The sequence below is a fragment of the Dendrobates tinctorius genome, unplaced genomic scaffold (assembly GCF_039654945.1).
Source record: "Dendrobates tinctorius isolate UK_male_01 unplaced genomic scaffold, ASM3965494v1 ptg000103l, whole genome shotgun sequence".
In the NCBI taxonomy this organism is placed as follows: domain Eukaryota; kingdom Metazoa; phylum Chordata; class Amphibia; order Anura; family Dendrobatidae; genus Dendrobates; species Dendrobates tinctorius.
In genome coordinates, this window is record NW_027361771.1 from 1,629,753 (window position 1) to 1,648,757 (window position 19,005).

General features: G+C 44.2%; 1 protein-coding gene across 7 annotated transcripts in view; it reads left to right on the top strand.

Annotated features, from left to right (window-relative positions):
* Nucleotides 1–19,005, top strand: part of UNC13D (unc-13 homolog D) — a 152,694-nt gene that overhangs the window by 88,903 nt on the left and 44,786 nt on the right. For all 7 annotated transcript variants that reach the window (XM_073587917.1, XM_073587922.1, XM_073587916.1 and 4 more), the window contains 6 exons: nt 2,834–2,937; nt 9,410–9,527; nt 10,883–11,007; nt 11,927–12,017; nt 17,287–17,343; nt 17,792–17,889. In XM_073587917.1, coding sequence (XP_073444018.1) covers nt 2,834–2,937; nt 9,410–9,527; nt 10,883–11,007; nt 11,927–12,017; nt 17,287–17,343; nt 17,792–17,889 — 593 coding nt within the window. The remainder of the gene's footprint in view (nt 1–2,833; nt 2,938–9,409; nt 9,528–10,882; nt 11,008–11,926; nt 12,018–17,286; nt 17,344–17,791; nt 17,890–19,005) is intronic.

The window sequence follows — 19,005 nt, forward strand, 5'->3', positions numbered from 1 at the left end:
GCGTCAAAACTACTGGAACAGCATGTATATCTTGAACTGTCCTTCCACCTCTCCTCCTGTTCCCTCTTTGACCGGTTACAATCTGGCTTCCGACCCCATCACTCAACTGAAACTGCCCTAGCTAAAGTCACTAACGACTTACTAACCTCCAAGAGCAAGCGACACTACTCTGTCCTCCTTCTCCTGGACCTGTCCTCTGCCTTCGACACCGTAGACCATTCCCTCCTGCTAAAGACTCTCTCATCTCTTGGCATCACAGACCTGGCCCTATCCTGGATCTCATCATACCTAACAGACTGAACATTTAGCGTCTCCCTCTCACACACCACCTCCTCACCTCGCCCCCTGTCTGTCAGTGTTCCCCAAGGCTCTGTCCTAGGACCCCTACTATTCTCCATCTATACCTTCGGCTTGGGACAGCTCATAGAATCCCACGGCTTGCAGTATCACCTCTATGCCGATGACACGAAGATCTACCTATCTGGACCCAACCTCGCCTCCTTAGGGCGGTTTCACATTCGCGCTTTTGAGAGCAGCGACGGCCTGCGCACCGCCGCCGCTAAGCCCCGCCCCCTGCCCCGCCTCCACCAGTATCTCCGCCTCCGGGCGCATGATGTTGCATGCGTCATGCGTCCCCTATCTTCATCACAGAGGGCGCAGGCCGTGCGCAGTATGCGCACAGTCTGCGTTTGGCGGCGCATGCGTCCTTTTGACGGTGCGCCGAGCACAACCAAACTGCAGCAGGTTGCGTTTGGCGCAGGTCGGCGCACCATCAAAAGGACGCATGCGCCGCCAAACTGCGCACGGCCTGCGCCCTCTGTGATGAAGATAGGGGACGCAGGGCGCATGTAGCGTCATGCGCCGGTGGGGCGGAGCTACCGGCGGAGGCGCGGCAGGGGCGGGGCTTAGCGGCGGCCGTGCGCAGGCCGTCGCTGCGCTCCAAAACGCTAGTGTGAAACTAGCCTTACTGACTGAAATCCCACAATGCCTGTCTGCTAGCTCAGCCTTCTTCTCTGCTCGCTTTCTCAAACTGAACATGTACAAAACAGAATTCATCATCTTTCCCCCATCTCACTCTACCCCTCCACCAGACCTATCCATCAATGTCAACAGCTGCTCTCTTTCCCCAGTACCGTACGCTCGGTGCCTTGGGGTGATCCTCGACTCTGCGCTCTCTTTCAAACCACATATCGAAGCCCTCGCCTCCTCCTGCTGCCTCAAACTCAAAAATATTTCTCGGATCTGCTCATCCCTCAACCACGAAACCACAAAAACACTAGTGCATGCTCTTATCATCTCCCACCTCGACTACTGCAACCTACTACTCTCTGGCCTCCCCTCTAGCACTCTGGCTCCCCTCCAGTCCATACTACACTCTGCTGCCTGACTAATCCACCTGTCTCCCCGCTATTCCCCAGCCTCCCCCATATGCCAGGCCCTTCACTGGCTTCCTATCGCCCAGAGGCTCCAATTCAAAACCCTAACCATGACATTCAAAGCCATCCTCAACCTGTCTCCTCCATACATCTGTGACATGGTCTCTAGGTACCTACCCACACGCAACCTTCGATCATCTCAAGATCTCCTTCTCTACTCCCCCCTTATCTCTTCTTCCCACAACCGCATACAAGACTTCTCCCGTGCTTCCCCCATACTCTGGAACTCCCTGCCGCAACACATCAGACTCTCACCATCAACGGAAACCTTCAAGAAGAACCTGAAGACCCACCTGTTCCGACAAGCCTGCAATGATCCTCGGTCTATTGAACCACAGCACTACCTGCTCTACCCTCTCCTACTGTATCCTCACCCATCCCTGTAGACTGTGAGCCCTCGCGGGCAGGGTCCCCTCTCCTTATGTACTTGTGTGTCCCTTGTCTTACACATGTTTACTATACTTGTCTATATTTGCCCTTTTCACATGTAAAGCGCCATGGAATAAATGGCGCTATATAAATGCATAATAATAATAATAATAATAATAAATGCACAAGTTTATGTTGATATTTTGGACACTTTTCTTATCCCATCAATTGAAAGGATGTTTGGGGATGATGAAATAATTTTTCAAGATGATAATGCATCCTGCCATAGAGCAAAAACTGTGAAAACATTCCTTGAAAAAAGACACATAAGGTCAATGTCATGGCCTGCAAATAGTCCGGATCTCAATCCAATTGAAAATCTTTGGTGGAAGTTGAAGAAAATGGTCCATGACAAGGCTCCAACCTGCAAAGCTGATCTGGAACAGCAATCAGAGAAAGTTGGAGCCAGACTGATGAAGAGTACTGTTTGACACTCATTAAGTCCATGCCTCAGAGACTGCAAGCTGTTATAAAAGCCAGAGGGGGTGCAACAAAATACTAGTGACGTGTTGGAGTGTTTTTTTGTTTGTTTGTTTTTCATGACTCCATATTTTTTTCCACAGAATTGATTCCATAATTTTTCCCCTATGCTTGGTTTACAAAAGTAACTATTACTGACTACCACATTTTTTGGTCTTGATTTCTTTTAGTGTTTCTTAAAGCCAGAAAGTTGCCATTTGAATTGACTTTAGTTTTGTGCCATGTCTGTGATCTGCTTTTTTTTCTACAAAATTAAACAACTGAATGAACGTCGTCCAAGGCCAGTGATTCCATAATTTTTGCCAAGGGTGTATATCTACAGTATATCTCTCTATTTCTGTCTATCCATATCTATAGAGAGAGATAGTAAACATATGACAGACAGATGTCATCTCAGTTGAAGATAGCATATTTCACTATTAAAGATGTATGTGTGAGTTTGCAGTCTAATGCCTGTATACAGTATAACATTACCATTCTTACTCCAGGCCACTGGAACCACCTGGGATGGGGAGATCAGCCCGCATGGAATGACCATTCTGCACCTACATGCTTCCCAAAAAGACTTGTCTGAATTCCATCAAGGCCTGGCGTAAGTTACAGAAGTCTTCATATTCTCAATGAAAATAAATTAATATTGATATGATACTGTATAGATAATTATGGGAACATCATGCAGGTTAGTGTAATGAACAATTGGCAAAAAACACCAAAAACTATACACAACACAGTCGCAAATGCAATAATGAATTGGGCCCCTTTTGTATGTTACTGGCCAAATAGAAAGTATTGACATTCTCATCATTGTGTTGCCTACTGTAAGTACCTGCTGTCAAAGAAACAGCTAGTAATGGATAAAAATATATATATTTAGCTAGAGATTATCAATTCTATGCCCTTGGGCACATGTGTGAGGAACGTACATTAATAGCATACAGCAGGACGTAGGATGCAACAAATAAAGTCATACAAAAGTGTCTAGATCCGACCATGGATGATGTCAGTTATATGAGGCCATTATAAGGAATCAAGTACTGAAAGAATTAAGAAATGCGTATGAGGCCTCCACGGTGTGGCAGGTGATCACCATTGCCATAGATCATGATGCTAGGAGGACAGATAATGAGCATAAGTGATTATTCCTATATTAACCTGCATAAAACTATACCAGGTAGGTGTTAAAAATGCTCCTTTTACTTTTCTTCATAAAGTTTCTTTATGTACTTTCCCTTTTTCCTTTTCTTGCTTATTGTAGCTTTACATTTGTAGATATCATAGGTCAATGATTTGTAGTGAACAGGAGGTTATTCACTCTATGGCTGTGTTCACATGCAACAGTCATGCTGCAGATTTAAAGCACAGCAGCCCTGTGCTCTTTTCACTAATCATGTTGTGGAAAAGCTGTTTCCTGGCAAGACTAAGTGATTGTGCAGGGAAACAATGGAAAGACAGGAGAAACACAGGGTTTTGCGGTTAAAATGACAAAATGACCGCTATGTGTGAACACCCTTAGGTCTCATGAGGTTGCCAACTATCCGTGAATTCTAGACGTGTAAAAAGAGGAACGTTTCCATAAAAAATTCTTTGAAGATTTCATGGTTTTTTTTTATATCTTTGGGGGTCCTTGTGATAATAATTATCATTATTTAACAGTGACAGTGACTACTGCTTATGTGACCATATTAGTATTTTGGACTTTGGATATATATTACTTATAATCTTTATGATTAATTTTGGTTTTCCAAAAGAAAAAGAAAAAATCAAGTTGGCAACCCTGACTATACGTCAGAGAAATTTTGCCCTAAAAGCAATGTTTTTTTTGGAAGGATACCTTATTAATATATTATCAGAAGGAACAAGGCATTCAAAAGTAAAATAGGGTTGCATAGAAACCTTTAGGTATCCTAGTACAGTCATGGCCGAAAGTGTTGGCACCTTTGAAATTGTTCTAGAAAATTAAATATTTCTCCCAGAAAATTATTGCAATTACACGTTTTGTTATACATATGGTTATTTCATTTGTATGTATTGGAGCAACACAAAAAAAGGGAAAAAGGGCAAATTGGTCCTAATTGCACACAAAACACCAAAAATGGGCCGGGCAAAATTGTTGGCATCTTTTTAAAATGGTGGGTAAACAACTTTGTTTCAAGCATGTGATGCTCGTTCAAAGTCACCTGTGGCAAGTAACAGCTGTGGGCAATATGAAAATTACACCTGAAATCAGATAAAAAAGGGAGAAGTTGACTCAATCTTTGCATTTTGTCTCTGTGTGCCACACTAAGGGCTCATACTCACTTGCGAGAGACTCGCACGATTCTCGTGCGAGTCTCATGAAAACCCGGCACTGCCGCCAGCACTGGGACCAGAGCGTGCGGCTGCATAGAAATACATGTAGAATCGTGCGAGTCTCTCACAAGTGAGTATGAGCACTAAGTGACGCACCCCAGAGGCCGTGGGATACTCGGTACCGGGCCGATCATCTTAAAAGGATGTGTCACAGTGGCGGTGACCCGGTCCATGGCCCCAGGTGGTCATGTAAAAGGGGAGCATTGATTAGGGATAAAGGTTAGGTAGTGATTCGTGACGCCAGTTGGAGTGTGGAGTGTTCAACTGTAATATAGCCGGCACTGCAGATGATCCCTGGGGGAGTAGATGGTGATGGCAGTGCAGATGTTTAACCCTCTCCAACCAGGGCTGACCCCCAGAGATTGTGATGGAAGTAGAAGGCATGGAGTAATAAGGCAGGAGATAAGGAAAGTCACTTTATCATTTACTGTAGTTCAGGTGCAGTTCAGAGGAGATATTACAACTCTCACCAGGTTACAATTTGCTTTGCAAAATGGGAGTTATCCTTCACTCTGCTTGTGACTCAGTGTAAGCTTCCTGCTATTCTAATCCCTTCTGGGACCAAGGCTTCTCGGAGTTTGGAACTTCCAGTATAGCCACTATTCACTGTGTTTTCCTCCTCTGGCCACTTGTAGCTTGGATCCTGTGTGAAGCTCAAGTTTCTTCTTGCACAATCCTTCACTGATCCTAGTTTGCTGCAGTCTTCTCAGGGAAAACACTCTGCTGTTGGTTGTATAAACAGTCTCTCAGCTTACCACCCTGCTCTGAAAGCATGTATGGCCTAGGGGCTGACTCCCTGATTCTTCTTAGCTTTACTCCTGGGGGGAGCACATGTCATGGCTTCCAGGAGCGTTCTCCACCTTTCTCTTTCTTCTTCTCTGAAAACAACAACTCGACTCCTCCCCCTCCCAGTTAGGGTATGTCTGCAAAGCTCTAAGCTTCAGACAAGGGAGTGAGGTAAAATTGTGTGTGTTTGTGTGTTGTGATATCTAGCAGAGAAAGCATAACTCCCATTGCTTACAAAACACATACAAAACAATATATATTTAACCCTTTTGTGGCGGTAAAGACGCAGGGCGCCACATAAGCATGATGAACAGAAAGAAAAGAGAACTGTCTGAGATCTTGAGAACCAAAATTGTTGAAATATATCAACAATCTTCAGGTTTGAATTCCATCTCCAAAGATCATGATGTTCTTTTGTCCATGGTGCAAAACTTAATCAAGAAGTTTTACAATCCATGGCACTGAAGCTAATCTACCTGAACGTGGACGGCAGAGAAAAATTGCTGAAAGGTTGCAATTCAGGATAATCTGTATGGTGGATAAGAAACTCCAATCAATGTCCAGAGAAATTTAAGCTGTTCTGTAGGCTCAGTGTGCATCAGTGTCAGCACGAACTATCCGTCAACATTTGAATTATTATTATTAATATTTATTTATATAGCTCCATTGATTCCATGGTGCTGTACATGAAAAGGGGTTACATACAAATTACAGATATCACTTACAGTAAACAATCACAGACTGATATAGAGGGGAGAGAGGACCCTGCCCTTTCGGGCTTACATTCTACAGGATGGTGGGGAAGGAGACAGTAGGTTGGGGGGTTGCAGCAGCTCCAGTGATGGTGAGGCGGCAGCTCCAGTAGTGGTGAGGGGGCAGCGGGGATCATTGCAGGCTGTAGGCTTTCCTGAAGAGATGGGTTTTCAGGTTCCATCTGAAGGATCCGATTGTGGTTGATAGGCGGACGTGTTGGGGCAAAGAATTCCAGAGGATGGGGGCTATTCGGGAGAAGTCTTGGAGGTGGTTGGGTGAGGAGCGAATAAGTGTGGAGGAGAGAAGGAGGTGTTGGGAGGATCGGAGATTGCGTGAGGGAAGATATCGGGAGATTAATTCAGAGATATATGGAGGAGACATGTTATGGATTAAATGAAACGCTATGGCAGGAGACCGAGGAGGACCCCACTGCTGACACAGAGACGTAAAAGAGAGAGACTGCCGTTTGTCAAAATGTACGTAAGTTAGCCAAAATCCTTCTGGGAAAGCGTCTTGTGGACAGATGAGACCAAGATAAAGCTTTTTGGTAAAGCTCATCTTTCGTTTACGGAAAACGGAATGAGGCATACAAAGAAAAGAAGAAAAGAACACAGTACCAACAAACAAATAAGGTGGAGGTTCAAAGTTGATTTGGGGATGTTTTGCTACCTCTGGCACTGGGTATCTTGACTGGGTGCAAGGCATCATAAAATCTGAAGTTTACCAAATGATTTTGGGTCACAATGTAGTGCCCAGTGTCAGAAAGCTGGGTTTTGCGTCCTAGGTCATAGGTCTTCCAGCAGGACAATGACCCCAAACATATTTCAAGAAGCACCCAGAAATGAATGCAAACAAAGCGCTAGAGAGTTCTGAAGTGGCCAGCAATGAGTCCAGATCTAACTCCCATTGTACATCTGTTGAGAGATCTTAAAAATGCTGTTGCGAGAAGGCACCCTTCAAATATGAAAAACATGCAAAACAGAAGCCGCGGAGACACCATCACATGTTTCTCAACGCAAGCAATGACTAGCCAGGTCTTTCACCGGGAAGGAACAACCACGGGAAGGGCAGTCTCCAATGAAGGAAACCACCTATGCCAAAACATGGTATCCATCCACAGACAGCTGTTTCGGGGTATTTGCCCCTCATCAGTGTGGAGTAGGAAACTGGCTAGTAGGAGCAATGCCTAGTGGAAGACTATGAAAAATGAGGATGATTGACCTCATGGAGATCAACATCATACACTGCGGAGACACCATCACGTGTTTCTCAACGCAGTGATTCTAGAGCATTGCCCCCATCCCTTATGGGAAATATGTAAAACATGCAAAACAGAAGCCGCGGAGACACCATCACATGTTTCTCAACGCAAGCAATGACTAGCCAGGTCTTTCACCGGGAAGGAACAACCACGGGAAGGGCAGTCTCCAATGAAGGAAACCACCTTTGCCAAAACATGGTATCCATCCACAGACAGCTGTTTCAGGGTATTTGCCCCTCATCAGTGTGGAGTAGGAAACTGGCTAGTAGAAGCAATGCCTAGTGGAAGACTATGAAAAATGAGGATGATTGACCTCATGGAGATCAACATCATACACTACGGAGACACCATCACGTGTTTCTCAACGCAGTGATTCTAGAGCATTGCCCCCAATGCTTTTTTCATAGTCTTCCACTAGGCATTGCTCCTACTAGCCAGTTTCCTACTCCACACTGATGAGGGGCAAATACTCTGAAACAGCTGTCTGTGGATGGATACCATGTTTTGGCATAGGTGGTTTCCTTCATTGAAGACTGCCCTTCCCGTGGTTGTTCCTTCCCGGTGAAAGACCTGGCTAGTCATTGCTTGCGTTGAGAAACATGTGATGGTGTCTCCGCGGCTTCTGTTTTGCATGTTTTACATATTTCCCATAAGGGATGGGGGCAATGCTCTAGAATCACTGCGTTGAGAAACACGTGATGGTGTCTCCGCAGTGTATGATGTTGATCTCCATGAGGTCAATCATCCTCATTTTTCATAGTCTTCCACTAGGCATTGCTCCTACTAGCCAGTTTCCTACTCCACACTGATGAGGGGCAAATACCCCGAAACAGCTGTCTGTGGATGGATACCATGTTTTGGCATAGGTGGTTTCCTTCATTGGAGACTGCCCTTCCCGTGGTTGTTCCTTCCCGGTGAAAGACCTGGCTAGTCATTGCTTGCGTTGAGAAACATGTGATGGTGTCTCCGCGGCTTCTGTTTTGCATGTTTTACATATTTCCCATTAGGGATGGGGGCATTGCTCTAGAATCACTGCGTTGAGAAACACGTGATGGTGTCTCCGCAGTGTATGATGTTGATCTCCATGAGGTCAATCATCCTCATTTTTCATACCCTTCAAATATGAGACCTGGAGCAGTTTGCAAAAGACGAGTGGTCCAAAATTCCAGTTGAGAGGTGTAAGAAGCTTGTTGATGGTTATAGGAAGCAATTGATAAGTTATTTATTCCAAAGGGCGTGCAACCAAACATTAAGTTGAGGGTGCTAACAATTTTGTCTGGCCCATTTTTGGGGTTTTGTGTGAAGTAGTGTCAAGTTTGCCTTTTTTTCTCTTTCATGTGTTGTTCCAATACAAAGGAAATAAACATGTGTATAACAAAACATGTGTAATTGCAATAATTTTCTAGGAGAAATACTTAATTTTCAGGAAAAATTTCAAGAGTGCCAACATTTTTGGCCATGACTGTGTAACCTTAATCTACTTTGGAACTGTCATGAAACCTATGCTTAAAATAGAACCTGTCACCACATCAAAAGTGACCAATTTTTTAATCTAATTTTTGTCCTGCTGTTCCCCTAAGTTTTTCTTAATCTGCAGTAAAGTTCCAGAGAGTTGAGCCTTTTTATTTAGTGCTATTTTTATTGTCTTTACCAACAGTGCATTGTCCGCAGGTAAATATGCCGAGCAGCCTAAAGACATTCATACAGCCCATTGGTAAAAACCATAAAAATTAGCACTAAATAAAAAGGACCATATTCTCAAATGGTCTCATAATTCTGGAGTTTCTGCATCTGTAACACTGATTAGACCTCACATCTCAGATGCTTCATGTACCCCCTAGTTATCATTTTTTGACCTTTCCTCCCATATTTTCTTCATATAGTAACTGTCCTTAGACAATTTATGTCATTTCAGGCAGTGGCTGGCATACAGTAAATTATACCAGAGCCTGGAGTTCAGCAGCAGCTGCTTGCTGCATCATATAACAAGTATTGAATACCTCTGGGTCCAAGGACGGCTGCAGAATGAACAGGTGATCTTGGGAGGGTTGTGTGCCATAAATCTTTGGCTGAGCTTCTATTGGGAAGAAAGTAGTCTGTAGACCCCTTGTACCACCTATATGGGATATTGTGGTTCTCCTGATGAAGAATTTGGTTCAACTTCGAAACGCGTTGAGAATAAACCACATGATCGTATCCCTAATCACGTCCTCTAAATTTCATGAATCTTGCACAGTAGCGCAGACTGCTACTCCTATCCTCCCATCAATTGTTTAACCAAATAATAAAGCACAGTGGAGGATGATCAATTATTTCCTTAGATATCCGCATTTTTTGGTGTTTGATCAGAAGACACAAGAAGATGCCAGTTGGCAGTAGAAGGTGGTCCCAACGAGACATCTGAACGTGATGTGGCTAACGATGTTACTTATTAATACAACGATATGGTTGTTTTATAGCATTTATTGAAGGATTCATTATTCTGGGGCAGGAAAATTAACCTTGTTTCTGATACAGGGCTCATATTTAAAAGTATTTGCTGGTTAACATTGTACCACAATGTAAGTTTGTATTGTACATCTACACAGAGCTTCAAATTTAATATCATAAAGTTGTCTTTTTTTTCCAGTGTTGTATAATCTCTTAGTAAGAGGAACCTGTCAGCAGGTTTTTGCTTTGTAATCAGAGCAGTATGATGTAGAGCAGAGACCCTGATTCCAGCAATGTGTCACTTACTGGGCTGCTTGCTGCACTTTCAATAAAATCACTGTTTTATCAACAGCGGATTATCACTAGAGGACTAGTTGTCTCCTGCCCTGTAGTCCTCCTCATGTTGTCCTCCTGCTTTGTATAACCCCACCTCCACCACAGATTAGCTGTTTTATGCCTATGCAGAGTGTACACTGAAATCTGCCAATCAGTTGTGTGGAAGGGGTTATGCAGAGCTCTACATTCAGAGAACTGGTAGATCTGCAGAAGAAAAAATTGATTTTATCAAAACTAAACCAAGCGGCCCAGTAAGTGGAATATCACTGAAATCAAAACATCATATTGTTCTCAGATGGTACACTGACGTCAGCTGCTGGCCTCTGATTGGCTGGTGTCCAGTGCAGTGACCTGAAGTAGGCGCTGGTGTGCCCAGTCGCAGTCGCACCCTCCGTGACCGCGATCGTTATGCCCCTGGCCTCTAATCTGTCAATCTATGATGTACCCCAATGCCCGGACCAGCTGCGGATCTCCTGACCTGAACTTTTCCACCTTATATACAGTGTGCTTTATGGCTGATAAGTTCAGGTCCCGACAACGCGGTCCATACTTGCTTGTAGGTGCTATCGTGCATTCATGCAGAATAATTCAGACTATTCTCTGCTTTGTTCCTAACCTGCAGAAAAATGAGCTGGCAGAATCATTTGACTCTTTATTGCAATATGGAGTGTCTCTTTTACAAAGGTATCGGATTGTCTTTCCACTGTCAGAATCTCGATCCACAGAACGTCTGCAGGGTCTGCTCAGGTTAGTGATTAAATATAAACTTTAGGTTTCCATTTTAACCAATGTTAGATAAATATACCATCAATAAAATTAAATGTGTTTGGGATATAATATCTATTAATTTTGCTTGTGTTTGCCATATATAAAGCCTGGTTTACATGGCACAACCACGACCATTAAAGGGAATCTGTTGCCTATTTTTTTGACTATCAGTTGCCGGCACCACCATCAAGGGCTTATCTACAGTATTCTGTAATACTCACCCAGGGGCGGTCCCGTCCGGCGCCTCCCATCTTCTAACAGTGACGTCCTCTTCTTTGCTTCCCGTTGCAGCTCCTGCGCAGGCGCACTGCTCTGCCCTATTGAGGGCAGAGCAGAGTCCTGCAGTGCGCAGGACCTCTCTGACCTTTCCCTGCTAATAACAATGATTTTTAGGGATGCTTAAAAATCATTGCACCAGATGAAAAAGCGTTTCACTTATTTATGGGGTGATTACTGTTCCCAATTTATTGTCCCATCTAAATTGATTTTAAGACCTATGTCACAATAAGGATCTGTTCAGATTGAAAGTGCCACAGACTGTACGTTCCCAAACAGTAGGCCACAAAAAAACGAGGTATACGTTTGTTTGTTTTTACCATTGTTGCAAGTGGTCAACATATGCTATTTTATGGCTTTTAAAAGAACAGCAGTCGGTGCCGTGACAAGCAAACAGCAGCAATATGTAGACACGGTTGGGATTTTTTTTTACATTTGTTTATTTAACATGTTGCAAAACAAAGAACGCAATGAGATGAGACAAGATATGCAATGAATTAAACGGTTACATATACAAAACAGAAGTAGGAGCAGAATTTTAAAAAAATCTTAACTGAAAATGTGTATACACTGTATTGTATTATTTGTATACTCATCCTAGCATTAATTCTTCTAAATATAGAGTTCTGATACAAATGTGTAAGACCAAGGCATTCAGGGAGCTGTGCTCCTCTACTCCCAACCTACAGGACAGAGTGACCGAGGCCATCAAGGTAAAACTTATTTGTAACAAGAATCAAAAAATAACCTACTGTTTTAACTTTGTCTCTTTGGATTCTTCTTGCTTCTGACTAGTGATGAGCGAATGTGCTGGGATAAGGTGTTATCCGAGCATGCTCAGGTGCTATCCGAGTGTCTTCGGCATGTTTGAAAAATATGTTTGCGTCCCCACAGCTGCATGTCTCGTGGCTATTCGACAGTTGCAACACATGCGGGAATTTCCTTACAAACTGGAAATCCCTACATGTGTTGCTGCTGTCGAACAGCCACGAGACATGCAGCTGTGGGGACGCAAACATATTTTTCGAGCACGCTGAAGACACTTTTAGCACATGAGCATGCTCAGATAACATCTTACCCAAGCACGCTTACTCATCACTACTCTCCACTCCTGCATTACACACACAGCCATTTATTTGGATAATCACGTCACTTTACCTAGAAAGGGCACTGCACGGAAAATGAGTATCCAACAACTCTCAAATTAGCGGGATTGTCTAGGATGGGAAAAGCCTAAGGCCGGGGTCACACTAGAGAGGGATACGGACGAGTGAGAGGCATTAAAAGCACGCATTACACACGGACCAATGATTCTCTATGGGTTTGCTCCCAACAGCCGTATATTTCTCACCCGTATTCTACGGTCCGTGCCAATCGCAGCATGCTGCGATTGTCAGCGTACTACGCCCGTAATATGCCAATGCAAGTCTATGGGTGCGCAAAAAATACGGATTAAACACGGACCACACGTGTGACTTGCAATAAATACGCAGGTCTTTTGGCTGGTGACAGGAAATGGGCCAATCCATCATCAGGAAGCCTAGACATGCAAATGAGCTCAAAAACCGCTCCAGACATCCAGGAAGTGCGCCTCCATGGAGTACAGCAGCATCATGGCGCCATATTTCCTAAATGTGGAGATGCTCATTGTACTGGTGCAGGAGCGGCCAGAACTCTGGGACCAACGTGATGCCCATTATGTGAACCGGGAAAGAAAGGAGGCGTCATGGAGGCGCATATGTCGCCAGATGTTCCATGATTTTGGTGATCGGCCACGTGAGGAGCAGCAGAAACTGAGTAAGTACAAGGCCAAAAAATGATTAAAATTACCTCACATCAAAAAATGCATACAGAATCAGCCCCCCCCCCCCTACCTGTGCTTCTACTTTTTTCCTCATGAGGCGGGTAGATTTCGATGTGACACATGGTTTGACACTGCCATAATTTTGCCCAGGCCACAAGCTCCTCATCCTCTTGGCCAACCAAGTGTAGTTACTTGATACATGAACTATTGTGACCCTGTGTATCTGGCCTGGATGGGCCAATTAGATATGCCACCCTGGGTAGAAAGCACACCCCTGAAGGCCACATGCCTAGACTACTGGTAGCAAATGTGACCGATCAAATATGTAAAATTGAGAATATTTCTCCTGTCACATTGCAGTGGAAGATGTGATGAAACGCTGGCGCAGCATCTGCGATCAGTACAGGCGGGAACATCAGCAGCGGTCCAGGAGTGGGGATGCGGGCTACGTCAAACGAAAATACATTTATTATGACCGCCTCTCCATCCTCGCCCCTATTCTGGATCTGAGACCGTAAGTAGATACCTCACACCACATTACACCGATACTTTACAGGGCCAAAAATATTAATGTATTTTTGGCTCTGTTCTATTTCATAACAGAACTCACTCCAACCTTACGGATAGAGGAACAGGCTCAGATACAAAGCCCATAATTGACCCTGTAGGGGATGAGGTGGCTGGCCCATCTTCTCCCCCTACAAGAAGCATGGGTGAAGAATCCTCTCAGGAGAACCCATTGCCTGCGCCCCAAACCCCACCACCAGGACCGTCTGCTGCTGCACCATCACCCATACTGGAGGAGCAGGGCAACATGAGCAGCAGCCCAACTGCCCAGATCCGGGGCTCCCCACAGCCTGCTGTATCATCCCGGCGAGGACGAAGAAGGCGCCAGATCCCTGCCCAAGATACCAGGACCAATGTGGACACAGGGGTCCTAAATTATCTGGCTAGAGTGAATACAGATGATGGGGAGGAGGCATACTCACGTAGCCCTTTATCTCCGTGCCCTTTCCCGTGAGGTGAGGCTCCGTATTCGAGGATGTTTTCAGATCCTGCTTGATGCAAGCACACCCCCCAATACCCCATATGAGCTGTTTGAATATCTGGAGAGGTGGCAGCTTTCCCCCCGAAATCTAATGCGCATGAGACCACCCACACAGATGCTTGCTCAAGCAGGGTCTGAAGATCCTCAAATACGTGGGCCTACACCTCACCCCCTTCCTCCCCCTACCCAACCTTCACAACAGCAGCAACATATGTCTGCCTCTAGCCAACCCCACCAATATGGCCACTTTTTCCCACCCAGTGTTGGAGGCTGGTCCCAGCCTGGTTGGGAACGACATGGCTATATTGGTGGGTATGAGACACGGGCCTATCCGAGCCAACAAGATGCCCCTCATTATTATTACTCTGGCCAGTACCCCCAACAATCCCAGGAGGAAGGACACTACCGACATCATGGTCAACAGTATGCCCCCACACAGGGCGATGTTGGTCAAAGTAGCCAGCAGCAACCACAGGCTGCTCTTCCGCCTTCTCCTTCCCCAACTTTCCACAATTTATAACAGCATAAAAACATGCAAATTGTTTACGCATACTGTACATCAGTGTCCATAAGCGGTCTGATGGCAGGAGATGTCCAGTGTGGTTCAACTGGTGCTCAAAATCCCAATCCAAAGGAAAAAAGAGGTGGTCTCCATCATCAAATTTAGATAAAAAGGCTAAAACACACATTTATTAGGAAGGTTTTCTAATCATATTAATAAGCCACCATGACAGGCAAGGCTATCTTACGCGTTTCTGACACATATTACATGTCTGTAAAATATAGTCTTTTTTACAGACATGTAATATGTGTCAGAAACGCGTAAATAACCTTCCTAATAAATGTGAGTTTTATCTTTTTTATATAATTTTGTTGATGGAGACCACCTCTTCTTTCCTTTGGATTCAAAATGTCTAATGTAGCAGTTTTGTTCTTACATTCTGTTTGGTTTGGATATGTGTGAAAATTGTATATTTCTAAAATGTTCACATCTGCAAAAAGGCCAATTTGGCCCATTGCCCCAGTTATCATATGGCAATAATATGTTTGCCTTTAAAAAAACAAACAAAAAAAAAAGGCAAAAGTAAAAATTTGTCTACTCCAGTTTACGTCTCTGTCTCAATTCTCAAAAACCATGTCAGCATACTAACATACGCTTACCAATGCAATTAAACAGACATAGAATCAGAAGGGGTAGAAATATATATATTTAGACACACATAAAACCAAAAATTATAACATAGACACAGCATGCTCTTGCCAAGAAGTTTCCCCCTCAGGTGACATAAAGTAATTAGTGAAAATATCACGCACTTTGAGCCCAGAGAGCGGTCTACGTTGAGGGTTGATAGGTGGTCTCACCCTACGCACATTGTCCGGCCTGCGCACAACACCAGCAGAGGAGGAACAATCATGTATCCTGGTGAAGTTATGAAGAACCACACAGGCTTTAACTACTTCATTAACATTTTGCTCACTCAGCTGAAAGGCAGACTGGAGTACACGCTATTTGGCACAAAGAATGCCAAAGGAACACTCCACCAGTCGCTGAGCAATGTGATAGGCGCAAGTTAAAAATTCTGCGCCTGTGGTCAAGGTTGCGCCGGGGATATGGCCTCATGACATTGCGTGTTAACTGAAACACCTCATCTGCCACAAGGACATAAGGGACTGATTCTTGAGTGGAGCCTGGTAGCTGGCGTGGTGGTGGTAGATCCAACTGGTTGGTGCGTAGCCGCCGAGCCATAATGGAAGTATTGAAGACTCGAGAGTCTCCCGTCCTTCCATAGGCCCCAATGTCAACAATTATAAACTTGTATTGAGGGTCGGCCAGAGCAAACAATACAACAGAAAAGTATTGTTTATAATTGAAGAATTGGGAGCCAGAGTTCGGCGGCTTACGCACCCGGATATGTTTGCCATCAAGGGCCCCAATGCAATTAGGACACTGGCATTCCTCCTCAAAGTCCCTTGATATCCTCAACCAGTCTTCCATCCTGGGCTCGGGCATGACGACTCGATGGAGTCTTGTCCAGATTTCAATACATGTTGACCTGACTATGCCAGAAATGGTAGATCTTCCAATGAGAAACTCATGGTGGAGGGCGGCATAAGACAGGCCAGTGGACAGGTAGCTGAAGAACAACAGAAAAGGAAATTTTAGAATGCACAAATTCCAAAAAAGCAGGTACATACATACCTAATTTGTTAGGAATTCAGAGCGACTAACACACACATATTTGGTTGCACAAATACTAAGTGAGATTCAGTACATATTACACATAACATTCTGGTCTGTAAGTTGAAATATATAGGTGGACTAAGATGAGGGCATTAAACTTAGTCCAATAAGCCAAAAATACATACTTTGGCCAACACATCATGAACATAGAGAATGTGGTTGTGTAGTACATACCGTATTGTGAGTAGAAGTCGCTCCTCTGCAGATATAGCTTTGCGCATCCTTGTGTCCTGAAAGGTTATCCCAGGGCGCACTGTCTCCAAGAGTAGATCAAATGTTGCAAGGCTCATGCGACAGTATTGGTAAAATTTTACAGGATGCTCCCGCATAGAAGAATAGAGGCGGTGAAAATGACCTCTTGTGAGTCGTTGCCTCAAAAGCGGATGGACCCACATGTGTCTCCTCCTCCGCGGATCCACTATCACTGGGTATGGTTGGCCAAAGCGGCGTGACAAAAGCCAGTTGAAGAGAACCTGCTCAGTTGTGTCGAAACTCAGACTGTCTGCCATGTTGCACATACAACAGCAACACACCTAGTGAAGGCAAGGTCACAAATGGCCAGAATGGAGGCAGCCACCTGTTCCTGAGGCTATAAATAGGGTGCAGGCTAATGATTTAAATAGTTAGCAGGCCTCAAAACCGTTAAATGTCCATTTTGCAAGGCTGCGAGAAAATCTCGCCATACGGATGCCATACGGATTACATACGGATTACATACGGATGCAGACATGCGCAAAATACGCGACCACACCTTGCTTACGGATGACCTACGGAGCACTATTTAGAGGTCATTCATCCGTATTACGCATGTAAACTACGGACCGTGTTTTGCGTCGGTTAGTGTGACTCCAGCCTAATACTTGATTTTTTTTATGTTTTTCTGTGCAGACTGGAACTCGAGAGTGGTTTGATCTGAAGAGGCAACATCTACAACCAATGATACAGGTACATTACTGATAAGCACAAACAGGAAATATCTGTAGGGGAATCATGTCTGTATTCTCCATCTTACACATTCTGGCTTTTTGCAAAAGTACTCTTTTGGTTGACAAATTATATTTTATGGGTTTTTTTCAAAGACAACTCTTTCAGCTTTAAAAATGTAGAATTTGGTTGTCTGTATCCTTTAGAAACTAAGGCATCGATACACTTTTTACACATGTTTATGAGAACAGAAATGTTTCTATCCAGATGTTTTCCCAGCACTGGATTCACACAATTGCCTGAAGTATGATGAGGAACATCAGTTGTGATAATATATTTAGGGGGAATTGCAATTTTAGAAAATACCTAAATATTTTCCAATAGTTTCTTCTTGCCTTGCACATGACTTTTTTCTAGTCTGCTCTTCCCTTTTCTTTCACAAATCTTATAGTACTTATAACTCCACTAGGGCTACGAAGAAAACTTGAAGTCTTTGATAGTGCTGGTGGCCGATGTCACTGCTGACCTGAAGAATTGTCACAAGACATTGAACAAGTGTTTTTTCAAGTAAGGAAAGGAAAGTAAGAAAGTACAGATTGTACTTTACATTTCATGCTGGGTGAATTCTTTATCCTACATCGAAATAACAGTTGAGGTCTAGCCATAGCCTGATGGGTGGTGATTACCTGTCTGGGTTTTTGTCCATACAGATTTTAAGCATGACCTTCAAAAAATATTTAACGGATCATATGTGAAATTAAAGTTGTAATTGTTCAGTAGCTTATTATAACATTGCAATATTTGTTATGGGACTTACAGGAAAATGCACAAAAAATGTCTAAAGAATACAAAATGCATCAATATCCAATAAAAAAAATATACTATATATATATAAGTGATGCATTCCCTTAAATGGGTGCTGTAATTGATAAAAAATAGAAATCTTGAAATGTTTTCACTGGCCACTAAGACTTTTTTAGACATATCATTGGTGCAACCTAGGCCTAAGAGGTGATGGGGCCCATTTCCACCTCTAAAACAGGCAGAACTGTGCATTATGGTCAGCTATTGGACTGTAAAGGGCCCATTTATTGTTCTTGCTCAGGGGCCCATTTTTGTCTGTGTCCACCAGTGTTTAGACTCATACTGTTAGGCGTCGGATTTCTGTCGCTGCACAGCGAGAATCCCGAGCTTTACTTCCAGCGGTCTCCCATTCCTCTGCAGCCGCAGAGGAGGTTGCTCAGCAAACTCGTTGTTCCAGGCACTTCTGCCCAGACCAGCTCCGTGGGTTTGCTTGCTGCTGCCACCCCTGGCACATCTATGGCAATACATACTGCTCAGCAGCAAGTTTCTCCAGGGACTAAGTCCCCATGTCAGGCCACTGAGCATGCCCGTGGAGTGATCTCCCATTGGAGATCGAAGGTCACGTGTTCAGGTCCTGCTCGTGTTCGGATTGGCCCATCCGAGAAGCCAGGAAGGTCCCGGACGCTCGCGGCTATAAAAGGTTCACATGGCCGCTCGGCCATGCGCTAGCATAAGACTGTATTTACAGACTATGTGGAGTGAGTGATGTATGCACGTATGAATGTCTCTGGTGAATGACTCATTAAGAAACCCCTACCCTTGGTACGCATGTGTTGTGCAGCCTAGCCTGCTAGCGCCCAGGCTTAGGTGTAGGTAGGA